The sequence below is a fragment of the Anguilla rostrata genome, chromosome 1, assembly GCF_018555375.3.
Source record: "Anguilla rostrata isolate EN2019 chromosome 1, ASM1855537v3, whole genome shotgun sequence".
Lineage (NCBI taxonomy): Eukaryota > Metazoa > Chordata > Actinopteri > Anguilliformes > Anguillidae > Anguilla > Anguilla rostrata.
Genome location: NC_057933.1, coordinates 1,678,684 through 1,692,457, shown reverse-complemented (window position 1 = coordinate 1,692,457; position 13,774 = coordinate 1,678,684). Strand labels below are relative to the sequence as shown.

The 13,774-nt window shown below is 47.1% G+C and overlaps 1 protein-coding gene across 3 annotated transcripts; it reads left to right on the top strand.

Annotated features, from left to right (window-relative positions):
* The first annotated feature begins 403 nt into the window (after positions 1 to 403).
* ctps1b (CTP synthase 1b) lies at positions 404 to 12,335 on the top strand. 3 transcript variants are annotated; one of them, XM_064342022.1, is made up of 20 exons: positions 404 to 441; positions 578 to 649; positions 4,677 to 4,857; positions 5,179 to 5,349; positions 5,642 to 5,742; positions 5,950 to 6,066; positions 6,371 to 6,454; positions 6,694 to 6,774; positions 6,985 to 7,136; positions 7,421 to 7,553; positions 7,758 to 7,846; positions 8,089 to 8,183; positions 8,283 to 8,345; positions 8,829 to 8,872; positions 8,965 to 9,061; positions 9,313 to 9,368; positions 9,810 to 9,906; positions 10,390 to 10,534; positions 10,989 to 11,087; positions 11,551 to 12,335. In XM_064342022.1, the coding sequence occupies exons 3-19, from the start codon at positions 4,692 to 4,694 to the stop codon at positions 11,071 to 11,073; spliced, it is 1,776 nt and encodes a 591-aa protein (XP_064198092.1). In that variant the 5' UTR covers positions 404 to 441; positions 578 to 649; positions 4,677 to 4,691; the 3' UTR covers positions 11,074 to 11,087; positions 11,551 to 12,335. The 3 variants fall into 3 exon arrangements, with proteins under 3 accessions (XP_064198092.1, XP_064198037.1, XP_064197966.1); XM_064341967.1 differs by lacking the exons at positions 404 to 441; positions 578 to 649 and adding an exon at positions 3,596 to 3,829; XM_064341896.1 differs by lacking the exons at positions 404 to 441; positions 578 to 649 and adding an exon at positions 3,596 to 3,855.
* Positions 12,336 to 13,774: the final 1,439 nt, after the last annotated feature.

Below are 13,774 nucleotides of genomic sequence, written 5' to 3'. Positions count from 1 at the left end.
AGGATTGGAGAAGAGAACAAATAAATGCCTGATTAAAAAAACGTTGTTATCATGCTTAAACTGCCACATTGGTTGTGATTATGCTCTCTGTTCTATTATGTAACCCGTGGCATCAGGTAAACTGTGACAGTTTACAGCTGTTGGGGATAGAACTGTAATGAGGAAGCTGTAGTTCCATAGCGTATAAAACCAGAGACTGTAAAGAGCGTGGTAAGCGCTAAGGGAACTCATACAGGCTGTGTCCCAAACCGCATACTTCCATGCTCCGAGTGCGCATAGCGAGCATGCCTCCATCTTGGAGTGCGAGTCCAAACCGAAGTTCGGTAGTGTGGAGCATGGAAGTATTCGGTTTGGGACACAGCCACAGCTTTGTTTGACCAGCTTGTCAAGCCAACCACTTCCGGGTTGCGTGATCGGTGTTTGTGTAGGATATCAGTCCTGGTGAGCAAACTTTTAATACTGATCACTGAAAGTGATCTTTTACCCTGTTTGTATGTATGTAGTGTTATTTGTATGTGCGTAACCAATGCAGCGTATATCCGTAAGTAATGTCTATTTTTATGCATTTTTTTATCAGGCGTTAACGTGGCTGACACGGACGGTGTTGGTAGCTGCTGGACAATTAAATGTACTTGTGCCAGGGTATCAGGTATGCACTTGTTTTTTTTTTTTCCTGTTTCTGTTAATTCGCCTCATAACATTGGTTGTAGAAGTGGAAGGAAACTGCGTTTTCCCAGGCGGATTGACGTTTTTTTTTATTTATTTATTTTTTTAAAAAATGTTTCTTGTGTCTGTGCCACTTCCCCAAGCAGGTTGGTGATGCTTGCGGCCAGTGTTGCTAGCATATAATAGGAGACCTAGTGTGTGGTTTGACAGCTTTAGTTACAAATCCAAAGATTCACACAATTTACTTCGGCGTGAGCACTATGATAGTGTGCCTTGCGTATTGAAGCCTGGAGTGTGATTTCACCATATAATATAATTCTCTCCATAGAGCTAGCTGTGTAGGCCGCCGGCCCACTTGCTTGTACCAGTCTTGGCAACGTATTTAGTCGATCCGTGTTTAATGAATTGCTATTTATTGCTCTTTTCACTTTGTAATAGTACAACGATTTTTTGTATTTTTTTCCATCGATCTGTTGTATGTCATTTATATGACAACTGCCTTGGGTAACCCCTGTCTATACTAATGGAGTTATCTTTAACTCACTAAAATAAAGAGTGGCGTGGCCATATAGGCGGCGCTACAATTTGACGTAGTCGGCAGGATCATTATCTTGTGTGCCTCGACGGCCGCTGGATGAGGGAAGTCCGGACCTTTAAACTTTTCATTAACGCATGTGTGTTTGTTTTATGTATGTTTGCCTATATTTTTATGAATGAAGTAAGGGAGTACTTGCTAGGTGGGGGGGAAAGGTTTAACGGAAAGTGTAATTTAGACGGTTGTGGGACTAGTGCAGGGGTCCTCAATCTTATCCAGAAAGGGCCGGTGTGGGTGCAGGCTTTTGTTCCAACCAAGCAGTTACACACCTGATTCTACTAATCAGCCACTAGAGTCTTTGCTAAGGACCTTGATTAGTGGAATCAGGTGTGTAACTGCTTGGTTGGAATGAAAGCCTGCACCCACACCGGCCCTTTCTGGATAAGATTGAGGACCCCTGGACTAGTGATTACGGGTGGTGTAGCCATAATGGGATTTGAAGTGTGAGCAGGCCTAATTTAAGGGGAGTGTGATGGGAACAGCTTTTGAACTGGTATTGCCGTGACGCAAGTGTGGACCTGTTTGCAAGAGTGAAACATGGTGTAGATTATGCTAAAAAGCTACAGTACCCATTTTTAACTAGCCTGGAATGTGTTTCTTGCATGAGTAAGGTTGACTTATGCCACCCCTTGATTGCAAGTTTTTAAACCATTGTTAAATAAAGCTATTTCTCCATAAAACCGGTGTCCGCCCCTGTGTGTGCACAACTGGCAACTCTTACCGGACCATACCGGTTAAACAAATATAAGGTGATGGCAGCCTTGCGTTACCCTGTTGATCCAGTTGGTGTTCACCCCCTGCCGGTGAGATTTGGTTCATTACATATGTTGCGTTCACTTCACGTCTTTTAAGACTGTACTATGGACAGATCAGTGTCCCGCATTTTGTTTTCTCCTCAAAATCTAATACAGACAGACCTGATGCAATGGTGAGAGAACAGGAAATAATGCACAATGTTGTGGACGAAAAATCATTGCACCATATTCAAATAAAACTCCAAACTGTCTATATAAACAAATATATGAATAAAATCCTATTGAAAAATTGACATCTTAGATGGCCATTTCTCATCAAAATTTAAAAGTCTGAAAATTTGACATTTAATTACGACAGAAGGGCTCCTGAAGTGGTCTACATCCTACCCCATTTATGTGAAATTTTACTGCAGCATTTTTTAATAATCCCACCTCAAACTTTGTAATCCAACAGACGCCAATTGAAAAATATGAAAGTTTGGACAAGAATTTCTCTCCAAATGTAAAAGTTCACAATATTCTGACACTTGTTCCTAGCAGAAGGGGTTCTGGTCTACAACCTACCCCATTTCTTTGGTCCAAGGTTTTCAAAACACCCCCATATCATTGAGACAACATGTCCAGGGGAGGTAGCAGAGCCTGATACACGATCCATTGACCTATACTAGCAGTAGGGCGGAATACACTGTTTAGTTGAACCACAACATTTTCTATCAAATTTTCTATGTTTATTTGATATCTTTGTCATCATATCAATTTAATGAAGGGCTGTATGCAGTAAATGGCCATTGTTAATTCAAGTCTTAACAGATAACTTTTGGTCTGACTCTGGAATGTGGGTCCAAATGTTATCTATTTAGAGTTGAATTAGCACTGGACATTTTATTGTGTAACAAACCCATGCCACAGCTTGCTGGCTATTTGTTATAGGATAAACTATCATCTAGAGTTGTTAGAACACCTCAGTGGTAACATGACCTATTAATTATGACAAAAATACTGGAATCAGTTTTATATTCTCCTAAAAAAGCAAGATCATGGTATTTCATATTTAGACTTACTGCACTTCCAAGAATCAACATGGCAGAAATATAAAAAAAGCTTTATAAAAATACACTGCCTTTTTAATTGGCATTATAATTATAACGAAGGAGTATTTTTACATGTCAAAACGTCGCAGGTTAGTTTAACTGGAGAGTTTAAACTGTCCTGGGGCATGACTGTGTGAGCGAATGGTGTGTGGGCCCTGCGATGGATTGTTGGCCTGTCCTGATGGACTGTTGCTGTCTTTGTCTCAAGAACCATATACCATATTATGATAAAACCTGCACTACAAGCGACATTCAATTTAAAAAAAAAAAAAAAAAAAACATATTTTTGAAAATATTTTCATTCCAATACGTTCCTTACAACCGAGGTATGCAGAAGAGCATCTCTGGACGCACAACACGTCGAACCTTGAAGCAGATGGGCTACAGCAGCAGAAGAGAACCCGGTACTAGCAAGGTGCACCTAATAAGTACCTAATGGCCTGTGAGTATATGGAGAACAGGGTCTGCCTACATCTCCCAGCACGTCCTTGGCTTTGACGTCAGGCGCGGCGGTGGGGATTACGTCCTGTCCTTTGGCTGCGTTTTTTTTTTTTTGCAGATTTATCCAACACGTGTAGTGGAGTAGCTGGTATAGGACCCTTAAAGGTGATTCGATCGGGCCTGCCAAAAAATATTCTCGTCGGGGAAACAAGGACTTGAAAACCACCTCAGTGGATCACTTGGTTGATGCCAGGCGGTGACTGAAAGCTGAATATTACTGGGTAATTTTTGCTGGCTTTTTGTTCCGGTGAGTAGCATGTGGGAGACACGAGAACAAGTAACGTGAACGCTTTGGCTTGCGAACACCGCGTTGTGTTATACATTCAGGCTTAAAACATATGAAACACACTACTTATTTACTACTAGCTAACTACTATCTAACGGTTTCCAGCTAGACAGCAAGCAGTTGATGCAGATTGAACAAGCTGCGAAGCTGACCTTTATTTAGCTGAGTAGGCTGCATAGCTAGTTGGCCTAGCTACTCCGACAACGATTTTATTACGCTATATCAAAAATGTTGGTCCGTTATTATAGGTTGTGCAGAAATCTATTGATGGAACGTCCGATGAGAACATCAACGAGCTGAAATTGATATTTTTCCAAAACATATTCGACTATTTATCGTCCACTTTGTGCTCTGCTAAGTCTAATTTCCCGCCATATTTATCTTTATTTCTTTGCATATGAGTTATCGGAGAAAACTAAGCTTTGGTAGCTTGTTTGAAGGGGAAATATAAATATACTTGGATAGCTTGTTGTCTGGATCTGGATGTTGTCTAATTGCAAATCGCTGCAGGTTTGAAGTTGAGTTGCTTGTTCGGAATTACATTTAATAGCTTGTTCTGTTGCTGTGGTACGTACAGGCATATTCAAAAGTCTTAAACCGGAGTCTTAAAAAGTCTTAAAAATGTACAGTTCATTAGAAAATACTGTTAAAAATAAATAACAGATTGGCAGTTTCAGGTAGTGAACGGTATGGTGCCGGTTCAAACAGACTGCCACCTGTTGAGGAAGGGGAAACGCTGATGTCCTATTTCCTGTTGCCCCCCGAACCCCCCCCCCCCCCAGACCACTCGCTGCGCCATGAAGTACATCCTGGTTACGGGCGGCGTGATCTCGGGCATCGGGAAGGGCATCATCGCCAGCAGCGTGGGCACCATCCTCAAGTCCTGCGGCCTCCACGTCACCGCCATCAAGATCGACCCCTACATCAACATCGACGCCGGGACGTTCTCTCCCTACGAGCACGGTGCGTCCCTGCACTGTTTGGGAACACCGCTATCACTGGGTGCTTTTTATATGCAGTCAGTTAACAGAGAACAGTGGCAGTTTGGTTTAAAAAAAAAAAAAAAAATTCCACCTGGGACTTTAACTGGCCTGGTTTGAACTCCAGGGTCAGTTGTGGAATTTTAAAACGTATTTTATTTATTTATTTATTTTCATATGGGTAGAAAGTGAACATCAGTGAAACATTTTGTCCAGAACTGTGGGTGAAGTTAACACTGTCTGTCTGTTCAGATCAGAACAGGAAGAGCCTCTTAATTGGGGTGCGTGTGCTTTCTCTGAGCAGGTGAAGTCTTCGTCCTGGACGATGGGGGTGAGGTGGATCTGGATTTGGGGAACTACGAGCGCTTCCTGGACATCCGACTCACCAAAGACAACAACCTGACCACCGGGAAGATCTACCAGTCCGTCATCAACAAGGAGAGGAGAGGAGACTACCTGGGCAAGACCGTGCAGGGTGAGGGGGGGGCGACATATTTAGCACGTAGATCTGGATACGTGCTAAATATGTCGCTGTTACACACCATGCAAATTTTAGACTGAGAGAGTTTTACTGAGGGTCATACATTTATTTAGGAAATCGTGTTTGTTCATTAGCTTGTCTTTTAGCTTGCAGGCTAGCTCACACGCCTGTAATTCTGGCTAAAGGCTCGCTAACGAGCTCAAAGCTCATGCTAGTGACGGCGCTTAGCACGATGCTAACGGCACTTAGCGCAGTGCTAACGCCACGGTGCCCGCTCTGCCTGCAGTGGTGCCACACATCACCGATGCCATCCAGGAGTGGGTCATGCGCCAGGCCAGGATCCCCGTGGACGACGATGAAGTGGAACCCCAAGTCTGCGTTATTGAGGTATGCCCCCCCCCCCCCACCACCACCACCCGGGACGACCTGACTAGGAGCTGCATTCCATTTGGGGGTATAGCGACTCTGTGTTGGGGTGGAGCGAGTTTGGGGGTTTTGGGGCGACTCATTGTTAAGTTGTTGCGCTGTATTTGGGGGGTACAGTGTGTTGGGGCAGAGCAGGTTTTGGGGTGACTTATTGTTTTTGCGTTGCAGTTGGGGGGTACGGTCGGGGACATCGAGAGCATGCCGTTTATCGAGGCATTCCGCCAGTTCCAGTTCAAGGTGAAGAGAGAGAACTTCTGCAACATTCACGTGAGCCTTGTACCTCAGGTAAGAGCGTAGTTTAGTCCTGCACACACACTTACATACACACACACACACAAAATGTGTACAATGCAGTCTGGCTTCATTTCTGCAGTATGCAGTGTCCTCTGTCTTTTTACAAGTGAATAAATCTGAGCATCCAGGCAGTGGGGATAACCCTACAGTAGATTACCTCAGTAGGTTGTTGTTTTCTGAAGTGCAGGACTCTAGACAAGGCTATAGCATTAGCTCACTGGGGATTTGAGCCCGTGACCCCTCCCTTGTTCTGAGCTGAGTGCAGTGCTCTAACCCCTGCATGCCCCCCCCCCAGCCCAGCGCCACTGGAGAGCAGAAGACCAAACCCACCCAGAACAGCGTGCGGGAGCTGAGGGGCCTGGGGCTGTCCCCTGACCTGGTCAGTGTCATTCTCCTTCTGTCTGTTTGTTTTATCACTCTCTCTCTCCACCACCTCTCCACCTCTGTCTGCGTTTCTCTGTCTCCCTTTCTCCCTTCTCCACCTCTCCATCTCTCTCTGTTTCTCAGTCTCTCTCTCTCTGCGTTTCTCCATCTCCAATTCCCTCCCTCTCTCTCTCCGCGTCTCTCTCCGTCTCCCTCCATCTCTCTCTTCTCTAACGCTTCTGCCGCTGGTTTCAGATCGTGTGCCGCTGCGCCACTCCGCTGGAAAATGCCGTCAAAGAGAAGATCTCCATGTTCTGCCACGTGGAGCCTGAGCAGGTAAGAGGTGTCATTCAGTCAGCAGTACCTAATGCATAGATGAACGTCTCGCTCTCAGTCTCAACAGGAAGTGAACTTTTCCGACATGCCGTACATACGTGGGCTTGCAGTTGAGTTTGGAGTTGAGTCTCGGGTTGGTCAGTGGTCTGGTTTGATGAGTTTGAGGTCGAGTTGATGGCCCTGCAGGTGACACCTGTGCCCCCCCCCCAGGTGATCTGCATCCAGGATGTCTCGTCAATCTACCGCGTTCCCCTCCTGCTGGAGGACCAGGGCGTGGTCGGCTACTTCTGCCGCCGGCTCAACCTGCCCATCGAGATGCGGCCCCGAAAGATGCTCACCAAGTGGAAGGAGATGTCCGACAGGTGGGAGGTCTTTGCTGGCCCGTGACGTCATGGGAATTGTAGTTCTGATTTCTCCCTTCTGTCTGCCACTGCTGGCCCGTGACATCATGGGAATTGTAGTTCTGATTCCCCCCTCTGTGACCTCGTGGGAACTGTAGTTCAGATCCTCCCCCTCCGTGTGCCACTGCTGGCCCTTGATCTCATGGGAATTATAGTCCTGATTCCCCCCCTCTGTCTGCCACTGCTCGCCCTTGACCTCATGGGAACTGTAGTTCAGATCCTCCCCCTCCGTGTGCCCGCTCCAGGTCGGACCGGCTGCTGGAGCACTGCTCGATCGCGCTGGTGGGGAAGTACACCAAGTTCACCGACTCCTACGCCTCCGTCATCAAAGCCCTGGAGCACTCCGCCCTGGCCATCAACCACAAGCTGGAGGTCAAGGTAACCAAGCTGCCCTGATTGGCCAGAACCGGCTCACAGCCAATCCCGAGTCACCGGGGAATGCATCCATCCTCTGTCATTTGTACGGGCATTTGTGTGTGAACACATCAGACATCAGCTGCCTCGTGAATGCACCAATCAGGAAGCTGTTCTGTGGGTGGTGTAAGTGACACGCCCCCCTCTGCTTGGCCCCTCCCCCTGCAGTACATCGACTCTGCGGACCTGGAGCCGGCCACCCTGCAGGAGGAGCCGGTGAAGTACCACGAGGCCTGGCAGAAGCTCTGCAGCGCCGAGTGAGTGCGGGACACGCCCTGCACCAGGGCATTCTGGGAATCGAATCTCAGCTGTGTCTGCCCAAATGTGCACATGCGCCCAAATTTTACTGGGCTCTAAAGAGTTAAAGAAACGCATCGACTTCTACCAGTATTCAGAAAGAAATGGTCTTAAAGGCTGCGCTTCTGTTAGTAAAACCTTTCAATGAGAACATTTTGTTGGAAATCCCCAACGGACTGTGACCCCGGGTTCTCCCCCACAGTGGCGTTCTGGTCCCGGGAGGGTTTGGGGTTCGCGGCACCGAGGGGAAGATCCAGGCCATCAGCTGGGCTCGGAAGCAGAAGAAACCCTTTTTAGGTCAGAACCGCACGCTAAACCATCCATAACCCCACCGACGCCGCCGCACATGTAACGTTGAGAAGTGTGGGGCGTCTGGCTGACCGTGTGTTCCTGCAGGGGTGTGCCTCGGCATGCAGCTGGCCGTCTGCGAATTCGCCCGGAACGTTCTCGGCTGGGAAGGTGAGTTTGGCCGGGGGGGGGGGGAATCGTAACCCGTTTACACAATCCACAGTCGTGTGTACCCACGGGACACCTGTGTCTCTGTGGTGAGTCGATGTGTTGGGTACTCCTTGTACTCAGATTGGCATGTTTAAAAACTTGTTGTGGCTGCGCCCTCAGGCAAGGTGTGTTTGGCAGGGAAAGTCTGCTGTGCAGGTTATGCCTTAATGGCAGTGGTAGGATAAATTTAGCCATCGTGGGGGGGAGGGGGGTTCAGAGATTTAGAGTTAGCGAGTGTTTAAAAACATTTTAAAACCGCTAGTTGAGTGAATTCATTTTTGTAGATTTTTTTTACTTCATTTTGCCCCACTTGTTTTTTTTCTCTGGTTTATCATGCAGCTGCCTCTCCTCTGCCTCCTTCGCGGTTGACTGTCGGGGGGGTGTTTTGTACGCGTGCTACTGCATTATTTTGGTTATATTTATGTGAATTATGGTGCTTTACAGATGCAAACTCCACAGAATTTGACCCCGAAACCAAACACCCTGTGGTACGTATCCCATAATTATCGTGGAGTTGTCATCAGTTCCTGTTTGTTGTTTTTGGCTGCGTCTTTTCTCACTTCCGATTGGTCCCCGGCAGGTGATTGACATGCCGGAACACAACCCCGGGCAAATGGGCGGCACCATGAGGCTTGGGAAGAGGCGAACCATCTTCAAGAGCGGCACCAGCGTACTGAGTGAGCGCTGCAGCCATTTTGGCTCCAGACTGTTATGCCCGGGGGTGTCCGGTTTCCTCTGAGAAAGGCTGGTGTGGGTGGAGCTTTTCTTCTGTCCCTGGTTGGCCAGGTGTGAATCTTGCTCCTACACCGACCCTCCTCGGCTGAGGTTGGGGACCCCCTGTGTTCAGTGTTGAAGTGTTAAGTGTAATGGAGGTGCTCCACTGGTGTGGTTCAGCAGCCTGTTTACGGCCTCTCTTGCTCTGTTCCAGAGAGGCTTTACGGAGATGCAGAATACGTAGACGAAAGGCACAGACACCGTTTTGAGGTAAGCTATTGGTCGGTTGGGATATGGTTCGCAGAGGGCTATTGGATAACGGGGTCATGCCTTTGGGCGACAGATGAACTTTGACCTCAACCCTCCCAATTACGACACTTTTTATTCTGAATTTGCCTGTTCAAGGGGAACAGTATTGACAGGTATGGATCTGTGCCCCTCTGGACAGGTGAGATGAGGAAGCGCATTATTGGCAGTTTTATTGAGGTCTCTAGCTTTTTAAAAGTGGCTTCTGAGAAATTAAAAGCATTTCAAATTTGTTTGAGTTCAGCATGTTTGGGACCCAGCTGAGTTTGTGGAAGAAACCTTGGTTACCTGGCGAAACTTTAGACGTTATGGTAAAAGGTGCGATACCGTTAGAAATGACCGTACGTGAGGAAAGAGAGCATGCGGTCTGAGTGTACGCTGCTCACCTGACCCCCCCCCCCCCAGGTGAACCCCGAGCTGAAGCAGCACTTCGAGGCGAAGGGGTTTCGTTTCGTCGGTCAGGATATAGAAGGAGAGCGGATGGAGGTGATTGAACTGGACGGTGAGTTTGGGCTGTTTTTAAACCAATCAAAATCATTCTCTTTCCACAGCAAAAACCCAAATGATTGGTCACAATGTCCCGTGTGGGGTTTTGGTGTCCTATTTGCAGTAAATGTGCTCCATGTCTTTGTGTAAATGACCCCCCCTCACCCTTGTGGGGCTATCAGTCTCCAGAAAGGAATTTGACCCTGTGTGGCACATGAAAAAAAACAAAAACTTTTTTTTTTTTTTTTTTTTTTTTGGAGAAAAATACCTTTGTGGCAAACTGAGTCTTTTGCCCTCTGAAATGTTGGTTAGTCACTGTCGTGTGGAAGCTCACCTTTGTAATATCTGTAGTTTTTTGCAGTAACCTTTGTTCGCCGTCTGAAGCTGTTATCATGGGGAAGATCTTGAAGATCCCTCCAGTGCAGTGCGGTGTATTATAGCTGCATTCTTTGTGGTGTGGGTTATAGGTGTTGTGTAACTCTGGGTGTCTCTCTTGCAGATCACGCGTATTTCGTGGGGGTGCAGTATCACCCGGAGTTCACCTCTCGCCCCATCAAGCCCTCGCCCCCCTACTTCGGGCTCCTGCTGGCCGCTGCCGGGAAACTGCAGAGCTACCTGCTGAAGGGGTGTCGCCTGTCGCCACGGTAACCACCCCCGCCTCGCAGGGGACTCTCGCGTGGTTGCCACGCCCGCACCACACTCCCGCTCCTCTTACTGAGCTGCCCAAATCTTAGTGCATTTCTGCAGATCCTCGGGATTTGAACAAAACAGAAATACACAAACGAGTGCATGAAAGAATGAGTACTGCTGATGAATATGTTGGTAAGCAGAAGGAATTTTGCTGGTGTGTAACCGGTTAGAAGTATTTAAAATAATTTGACCCGGGGCTGACAGTCTCTGTCACACGCGCACACACACACACACACACACACACACACACACACACTTGTATGTGTAAAATGGAGAGAACCATTCGAAGGCAGTAGTGAAGATCTGTAAATGCATCCACTCTGGGATTCCGTGTGATTTAAGGTGGAACTGTGTTTTTAAGGTGGAACTGCGTTTTTAAGGTGGAACGCTTTGTCTGTTTCCCCTCAGCGACACGTACAGCGACCGCAGTGGCAGCAGCTCTCCAGACTCGGAGATCTCAGAGCTCAAATTCCCCTCCATCACCCAGGACTGACGTCACGTCGCTCGGTGAGCAGCCAATCACACCGTTCCTTTCAGAAGAAAAAAAAAAGTAGAAAATTGCATGTTGTAGCAGTGCTCGGTATGGTCCTTACTTAGTGTTCCGCACTCTTCCAGATCAGCTGGTGGAGATCTTTTTAAACACACGATCCGCTTGTGAAGCTGGAAGTTTTACTGAAGCAGTGCAGGCTAAGAGCCTGTTACAGTTCTTCTTGCAGCTTTGCCATACTAAAAATATCCAAATGGCTCCAGCCAAAATTACTTCCTGTTCTGAGATGCAAAGGATGCAGTTTGGTCTCATGTCATTTGGTTACCGTTTCAGGGAAAGATTTTCCATTTTTCAAATGTAACATTTCCCTCTGAAAATTATTCCAAAGACTGCTTGTGTTTTGCATCTGAAACTTTGTAGGAATCCTGTAAATAATGTGCCCACTTCTGATAAACAACTGAATCCTCTCCTCGCTCTCTCAAGGGAAGAAGAGTTCACTCCGGAAGATCTTGGAGCGCCCTCTGCTGTTCGGAGGAGCTGCGAGACAGGCGTGATTTTAAGGGCCTTTTTCCCTCTATTTAAACATTCACTGCCCAGGAGGGCAGGGGCTTTGGTTCATATTTTGTCTGTTTCTTCCTTTCCCTCCCTCGCTGCGCTTCTGAACGGACGGAGTTATTTATTGGAGCACTCTGGAGTCACACGTCCCGTCAGCTTCAGGGGACGTCTTTATGACAAATAAACACCTTGTGTGCACAGTGACCAGGTCTACCTGTAGTCACTTCACTGTGGGCCAGAGGACGGACAGTTTGAGAAACAGGCCAGAGGCAGTGGATGGGTGGAGTTTTCCATAATTGATGTACGAGGGACAGCCGATCAGTACTGAGAAGCTTTATTAAAATGCCCTGATGCAGGAGGGGCTATGTCCAGTGCACCTGCATAAAACCACTGAGAGTCCATGCTATTATACTATAGCGAGTGCTGCCATCTACCTGGTCAGTGCATATAAATCCAAGGACATTTTAAACCCCAGTTGTGACCATCTCCCTTAGCCTGAGTGCAACTTTAGATTCTCTTGTGCAGCAATTTTACTTGTGAAAATATCTGATTAAGTTTATGTAAACTTAAGTTCAGTGTGTGGTGTGAGAGCACTGCACACAGGAGCGTAAGTCTGCGGGTATTCTTGGGAAAGGTGATGTCACTGTGGCAGCTGATAACCAACTGCAGGTGTCTTTGATCTAGTCCTGTCTGGTAAATAAAATCTCAAACACGTTTTCAACGTACAAAAATGCCAAGTTACTCACACATACAAGACATACACCGTCTATAACTCATTCATTCAGACTGCCAAAATCCAGGCCTACCATTAAAAGTATTGATATCACAATGATGCCAAGTTATGGTACTACACACAATATAGCCTATCTTACCTCACCGAAATGAAATAAGATGTATTCCAAAGCAGTGCTACCCAATATTTCCTCAGTTCTTTGCCGTCATGAAATGCATATGGGTGGCCGTGAATGAGTTTTGGTAAAGCAAATATAAGCGTAAGAAAATGTTAGTGTAAAAGAGGAAACTATCTGTTGAGGGCGAGGTGGGATTCAATCCTTCAGCCGGAGGTTTACCAGTCTGACTTTGTTAGTGCAGCACTATGACATAGCTATGCAATGCGTGAAATATCATTAGCAAACCTGTCCGTGGTTTCAAAGAACACAGGCCAGTAAGCACAGAAGAGCTCCTGTTGAATCCATACGGCTTTGCAATATTGTAGCCGGTTAACAACTGAACGTGCAGACAGTACGTCATAATGCAGTGTATACATTCGGTGAACGGCGGGTAGATAATTGAGTAGTAGACAATTATTAGTGAGGGTAGAGTGAAGTAAATATCGTAGTGCCAGAAGTGACCACATAGATCAGGACTCCAACCCTGTAGGGTAACCTGTTCAGCAAACAATCCTGCCAAATACAAAACTAACGAGATCGCATTAGCTAAACTAGAGGCTGGGGAGGGGTGGGGAGAGGTGCAGCCTGAAGAGATGAGTCTTTAGTCTGCGCTTGAAGATAGTCAGATTCTCTGCTGTTCTGACCGCCACGGGAAGGTCATTCCACCAGCGAGGGGCCAGGACAGCAGACGTGAACAGGAAGTACAGACACGAAGAGGGGGAGGTGCCAAGCGTCCAGAGGTGGCAGAACAGAGAGGTCTGGCTGGTGTGTAGGGTCTGATGATCCTCTGGATGCATCCTGGTGCTGACCCCTTAGCTGCCTGGTATGCAAGCACCAAAGTCTTAAATTTGATGCGAGCCATAACAGGCAGCCAGTGGAGGTCAGTGAGCAGGGGGGGTGACATGGGAATGTCTGGGGAGGTTGTATGTGCTGCAGGGGAGACGTTAGTGGGATAGGCGGCAGGAAAAATAAGGAGAAAACGCAAAATCCCCTTAGTTTGGGGCTTTGTGTGGACAAGTTGTTTATGAATTCTGTCTGTTGAAATGGGGTGAGAATGTACAGAATTTAATGTTTTTAAGGGCTGAGTGTCTGTGGCTGTTATTGGTTATTCTGTGGGGAACCCTGAAAAGTGCCAAACTCTCAGTGCTGTATAGGCATGGAGCATGCCCCCGCCAAGGCGCAACTTGGCGGAATGGCATACCTGCCATTCCAATGTTTGAGATCCTGCGTGAGGTGTGTTGGGTGAGGCTGAGAAAATCCAC